Genomic DNA, 6,835 nt, shown 5'->3' on the forward strand with positions numbered 1-6,835 from the left:
CCTGGCTAATTTTTTGTATTTTTTAGTAGAGACGGAGTTTCACCATGTTAGCCAGGATGGTCTCGATCTCCTGACCTCGTGATCCACCCGTCTTGGCCTCCCAAAGTGCTGGGATTACAGGCTTGAGCCACCGTGCCCGGCCAAGTTCTTTATGGTCCACACACACAAGTAGGCTCCTGTGCCTAATCACAATAATACCTAGTATTTCTCAAGGGCCCGCTATGTGTCAGGCAGTATTACAAGTGTTTTAAAAGTTGTCATCATTTAATACAGAGATAAAGATAGATGTGTGTGTATGGGTTGGTTGAAATATATGCTTAAATTTTCTAGCTAAGTCTACTGAGAGGGCCTAAAAGCAATGACATCCCAGTAATGATGAGCACACTTGGTGCCCTCATTGTATTAGAGGTGCCAATGGTATTAGAAACATATTGGTTTCTAAATACCATTCTCCAATTAAGTGAACCTGATCTCCTTGCAGACAACGTTGATTCCAGGGTAGGAGCAGGGAAAATGCCAGATGAAACATTTTTGGGTGCCAGAAAGTAAGGAAGTGCTCAAAAAAGCGTGGAGGTGTGTGAAAAGGACATAGGAACTAATCTGAAGGAACTCCCAATGGCCAAAGTTGGAAAAATGTAAGGAACAAAGTAAATGATACTACTCTGTTATAATCCTTAAAGTACAATAAAAAACCGTGAGTCTATACAATTTGAATAAATAATTGAAAACAGAAATAAAAAGGAAGGACTACTCTTCTTTATGGAAAATTCCAATTAATAAATGTATAAGGAATAAGGAAAACTTTTAAGGATAAAGAAAATGTGGTATATATGCATGATGAAATACTATTCAGCCTTAAAAGAAGAAAATCTCATTGCAACAACATGGATGAACCTAGGGGACATTATGTTAATTAAATAAGTCAGACACAGAAGGACAACACTATATGATCTCACTTATATGTGGAATCTAAAAAAAAGTTGAACTCATAGCAGTAGGAAGTAGAATGGTGGTTACCAGTGCCTTAAGGAGGGTGGAGTTGGGGAGATGTAGCTCAATGAATAAAAAATTTCAGAAGTTCAAGAGATCTATTGGACTGGGCATGGTGGCTCATGCCTGTAATCCCAGCGCTTTGGAAGGCTGAGGAGGGAGGATCACTTGAGCCCAGGAGTTCAAGACCAGCCTTGGCAACATAGTGAGATCTCCATCTCTATTAAAAACAAACAAACAAAAAAAACTTAAATTAGCTGAGTGTGGTGGTGTGTGCCCACAGTCCCAGCTACTCAGGAGGCTGAATTGGGAGGATTGCTTGAACTCAGTAAGTTGAGGCTGCAGTGAGCTATAATCACACCATTGCACTCCATCCTGGTTGACAGAGTAAGACCCTGTTTCAAACAACAACAGAAATCCCAAAGAGATCTATTGTACGACACGGTGACTATAGTTAATAACAATGTATTTTATATTCTGGAAAATTGCTAAGAGTAGAGTTTAAGTGTTCTCACCACCAAAAAATGATAAGGGCTGAGCATGGTAGTTCACACCTGTAATCCCAGCATTTTGGGAGATTGAAGTGAGAGGATCACATGAGCCCAGTTAGTTGGAGGTTGCAGTGAGCTATGATCACACTACCTCATTCCAGCCTGGGTGACAGAGTGAGACCCCGTCTCAAAAAAGAAAAAAGAAAAGAGATGAAAAAAAGAATGTAAACCACCTGAGAGCAACACTGTTGTTTCTTTTGTTAAACTGCATAGTGGGGTGCTTGGCACAAGTGTGCATTCATACATTTTTGTTGCTTGCTTGAAAAATGTTGTTATGTGAAAAAACAGAAGTGACCAAATGTAAGTACATTATGATAACATTTGATTATAGAAATCTAAATACTTCGATTAGTATATCATATTTATACATAGTATACAATATAATAAATTCTATAATCACAGAGGTAATTTTTTTAACTATGGAAGACTTTTTTTTTTGAGACAAAGTCTGGTTCTGTCATGCAGGATGGAGTGCAGTGGCTCGATCTCAGCTCACTGCAACCTCTTGACTCCCAGATTCAAATGATTCTCTTGCCTCAGCCTCCTGAGTAGCTAGGATTACAGGTGTACCCATGCCCAGCTAATTTTTGTATTTTTAGTACAGACAGGATTTTGCCATGTTGGCCAGGCTGGTTTTGAACTCCTGACCTCAAGTGATCCGCCCGCCTCAGACTTGCAAAGTGCGGGGCTTATAGGCATAAGCCACCATACCCAGCCCAAAGAAAACTTTTAAAGCTAGGCATGGAGACTTCAGCTCACCCCTCCAGCACCGTTGCCTCTGCCAGGATGCCTTACCTGCTACATCCAGGTCCACCTTGAAGTGGGCGCTGTGGGTGTGGGCCGTGCCCAGTGTGTGCTCTGCAACTTTGTTCGCATACCTCTGGGCAGCACCAAAGGGGAATGCTGAGCTGATGTAGCCGGTGGTGTGGAGTCTGACTTCTATGGCCCCATTAGGGTGGAAGACCGTATCCCACACATAGTCATAGTTGAGCAAGGTGGACACAGATCTGATGACCAGCACCGTGTCTGCAAGGCCCCCAAAGTAGTGGGAGTAGAAATCTGAGTGGTGTCGCCGCAGGGGGAGGCCCTGGTTGTGTTCAAATACACAAAAGGCATCACGTATTGTCTTGGCGGCCTGGGACTCGAAAAGGAAGTGCCAGTCCACATAAGTGGCCAGGTAGGGGCAGTCCACCCCACGAGTCAGGGGCGTGGAGAAGTGGCCCAAGCCAAAGCCACTATCTATGTACCGGCTTCGTAGAGCAGAAGGAGAATTGCCTCCATAGATGGCCAAGGCCTCCTGGACACTGACTTCATAGGCTACCCTCTCCCCTTGGAAGCGAACGTCAAAGATCCTTGGGCCGCTGAATGCTCCGAGGCCAAAGGAGAAAGTCCACAGTGAGGAGGCCACTCGACTTCCCTGGACACTGAAGCGGGGGCCCTGAGGATGGAACTGCAGAGGGGGAGCTGGACCCGGGGGCACAGGGGACTTCAGGGACCAGGACCCACCTGTGCCATTGTCTGGGATCGGCACCACGTTCACAAGGCTGGCCTCAAACTGGGCCTCCAGCTGGGCCAGGCTGTCGTAGTAGCGGCCTTGATAGAACACCTTCTGGATGGTCCAGCGGGCAGGGTCCAGGGCCTTGTGGTTCACTAGCAGCTCCAAGCCCACGGGGTGCAGGAAGAACCCAGCCCCTGAGATGTTGTAGTAGAGGCCAAACCAGGTGGCCCGATCCCCTGATTGCAGACCACGGGGAGCCATGGTCATTGTCACCAGGTTCTGTCCCCGGCGCTTATAGAAGCAACAGTGGTGGAGAAGCCCAGAAGCCTGGGGCAGCTCTCTGTCGAAGATCATCTGGTCTATGTCCAGGTACTCTCGGAACAACACGAGGCGTCGGTGATAGGGCAGGGGGCCTCCATGACGCTCCACAGTCACGTCCCGCATGTAGGAAGGGTGAGGCAGTGGCCCCACCAGCAGCTCACTCACGTTGGGCTGGGGTTGCCTGCCAAAGAAGACGATGGCCAGTGCCTCCCGAGCAGGTGGGGGGCTCCCCCTGTCCAGGTGAGCCAGGGCTGCAGCCTTGGGAGGCAGCTGTAGCTCCACTGAGAAGATGCAGTTGTCCGAGGGCCGGGCCTGGGCCGCATCCACCAGCCCTGGCCCCAGCCGCTGGGTCAGAAAGTGCATCACAGCTGTCAGCTCCTCTCGGCTCAGGTCTGCAAAGAGCTGGCTCTGGCCAGGGTGTGTCCAAGGCTGGGCACTGGGAGATATGGAGGCGCAATGGGAAAGCTGGTTCAGCTTACATTCCTTCTCACCTCCTTTCTCACTCCCAGCCCCGCCTTCACCTATGCCTGTCACCAGAACACTAAACAGGGACAAAATAATGAAGACAGCCATAGCTGAAGCTCCTGGGTCTTCAGGCTCTTGGTTCTGAATGCAGAATGCAAAATAGACAATGATAAACAGAGAGGACCTGGGTGCAGGATGTTTCTCTCGGCCTCTGAAGGCGCTGCCGGTCAAGAGGAATGATGGATATTGTGAAAAACCCCAAGGGCAGAGGGGTCGGGGGTGGAGCTAGAGGGAACTAGGAATCAGGCCGTGTTCAGTAGGTGGGGCAGAGTTAGGAACTTTGACTTTGAATGACCCACGTAAGCCTCTGTCCTCCTGTTCCAAATCAAACAACACACTCAGGGTCAGGGTCAATGAACCAAGTAGGCAGAGAGGTGTGTTTTGGAGGTAAGAACTAGCAAGGCGCAAGAGGAAGTGGGGGTGACTGTCCTGTGGCTCTCCTTTCTCTTCCCTCCAGGTGGAACTTTTATCCTGGCTGCAAGGCTGCAAGGGAAACTCACCTGGCCACGCCTCCACAGCCAGATTCCCTCCTTCCCTCCTCTAATTTTTGATGTCCTCCAGGTTCTGCCTCCCACCACTCTCTCCTGCCTCCATCCATCAACCAGAATCCTAGCAGCAGCCTGAGGGAAACCTGAGAGTAATGATGAGAAGGCAAAGTATTTGGTAGGGAGCTGGAGGGGCTGAAGGGCTGAGCCAGGTCAGCTTTGTGGAGGCCCCGAGCACCCTAAGTCACTGCAGGGGAGCGTGCAGGGTGCAGAATGAGCTAGAAGCTGCGTGGTTCATTGGGGGTGGGGGTGAGGGTGTGGACAGGAACCAGAGTATAACCAAGACCTTCAGGCCTCCCCTTGTACTGGACCGAGGGATAGGCCAGGGCAGAGGTCAGATGGGGCTGGGAAACTGGCTGTGGACTTATCTCACACCTGAAAATCCTTTTTCAAAATGGTGCCAACATGAAGAGTGAAGCCGCCTCTGTCCTTCACAGCCAATGGCTGAGCAGCTTCTTTTCCAGGTGACAAACATGTGGAAAGCCACTGTCATTTGGGCAGCCAGGTCCTGAGGGGAACTAGAAGAGACTGAGGGTTCCAGAAGGGGTTGTGCTTCCGTCATGTACCTGGGGAAGAATCCTCTCCAACCTGCACACATCTAGGAAGACTTCTCAGGAAGAGATGTTCGAGCCAACCTTGGAGATGATGCATTCACCTGGCAGAGAAGAGGAAGGATATTCCAGCACAGAAACCCGAAACAGCTCAGCACAAGCAGGGAACAGTCAAGGATCAGCCTATTTGGTGGGAGCTGGGGAGGAGGGGAGTAGGCAGAGGAGGTAAAATCATGAAGCCTTGCATGGCGCATGCTTTCAGCAAGGTAGTCATTGTAGGAGACAGTGAGACAGACACCTGGAAACCTAGAAGAGTTTAAGCAGATAAATCAACATCAGAAGGCTCAGGCTATCCAGAAATGTTTACGCCATCGGTTGTATTTTGATAAGGAAACTTGCCTGGTTTTCCTGCCTCTTGTTCTTTTATTTTACTTTATTTTTTTTTAAACAGTCTTGCTCCATTGCCCAGGCTGGAGTGCAATGGTACAATCTCCGTCTCCCGGGTTCAAGCAATTTTCCTGCCTCAGCCTGCAGAGTAGCTGGGATTACAGGTGCATGCCACCACACCCGGCTAATTTTTGTATCTTCATTTCATTTCATTTCATTGCATTCATTTCATTTCATTTATTTCATTTGATTTCAAGATGGAGTCTTGCTCTGTCGCCCAGGCTGGAGTGCAGTGGCACAATCTCAGCTCACTGCAACCTCCACCTCCTGGGTTCAAGCGATTCTCCTGCCTCAGCCTCCCGAGTAGCTGGGATTACAGATGCACGTCACCATACCTGACTAATTTTTGTATTTTTAGTAGAGATGGAGTTTCACTATGTTGGCCAGGCTGGTCTCAAACTCCTGACCCCAAGTGATCCACCCGCCTCGGCCTCCCAAAGTGCTAGGATTACAGGCGTGAGCCACTGTGTCTGGCCTCTTGTTATTTAAAGCTGTAGAAGTAGTAGGGCTCATTTCAAGGCTATAAGAAAAGTAGGGTTCCCCTTTCCTGCAGGATGGAATTTCAACATAATAACTGCCCCCTCTAGGCATGTGAGCCCTTCTTGTCCTCAGGGAAACCAAGAACCACATTTTCTCTTGCTGAGCTGGTTTTGATGCTCTGCAGAAGCTCTTCATGAAAAAAGTGTTTAAAAAAAAAAAAGTTGGGTTTTTTGTTTTTCTGTTTCGTTTTGTTTAGTTTTTGAGACACGGTCTCGCTCTGTCTCCCAAGCTAGAGTGCATGGAGTGCAGTGGTGTCATCATATAGCTCACAGCAGCCTCAAATTCCTGGACTCAAGCACTCTTCCCGCTGCAGCCTCCCTAAGCTCTTGGATTACAGATGACAGCTCTCCGGATCAACTCAGGAAGGAGAAAGGTTTTTGAGAGATCCCCACAGAGTGAGGGCAGGTCTTAGGGGAATTTTGTGAGATTCACAAGTAGGGAGTGTGTGTTTGTGTGTATGTGTGTGTGTGGTGTGTGTGTTAAGAGAAAGAATGGCTAGAGCCGATTCTCCTGCCCAGCAAGGCCTTAGGGAAGGGATAGCCTTAGAGGGGAACTCATGCCCAGGCCCCTCCTCTGTCTCCACCTTGGCAAGACTTGGCAAGGCAGTGGAAAGTGAGTTTAATAGCAGTGATCACTGTCCACTGAAGACTAGCTGACAGTCCCTGAAAGTCCCAGATTCCAGAGTCTTACCTAACCCTAAAGATGAGCACTCTCAACAAACATGCCTGGAGTTTAATTTCCTGCCAGCCGGGTAGCTGAGGGCACAGAGCTGGTTATCTAACATAAAAAAATAAGGCCAGGCATGGTGGCTCATGCTTGTAATCCCAGCACTTTGGGAGGCTGAGGCGGGTGGATCACCTGAGGTCG

The 6,835-nt window shown here is 48.8% G+C and overlaps 1 protein-coding gene across 1 annotated transcript in view; it reads right to left on the reverse strand.

Moving 5' to 3' along the window:
- LOC105502981 (membrane primary amine oxidase-like) overlaps positions 1 to 4,057 on the reverse strand; it is a 7,814-nt gene extending 3,757 nt beyond the window's left edge. The window contains exon 1 of the mRNA XM_011929670.1: positions 2,337 to 4,057. Within this exon, the coding sequence (XP_011785060.1) occupies positions 2,337 to 3,933 (1,597 nt within the window). The 5' untranslated portion in view covers positions 3,934 to 4,057. The remainder of the gene's footprint in view (positions 1 to 2,336) is intronic.
- Between the last annotated feature and the right edge of the window lie 2,778 nt (positions 4,058 to 6,835).

The sequence above is a fragment of the Colobus angolensis genome, unplaced genomic scaffold (assembly GCF_000951035.1).
Source record: "Colobus angolensis palliatus isolate OR3802 unplaced genomic scaffold, Cang.pa_1.0 Scaffold83, whole genome shotgun sequence".
Taxonomy (NCBI): domain Eukaryota; kingdom Metazoa; phylum Chordata; class Mammalia; order Primates; family Cercopithecidae; genus Colobus; species Colobus angolensis.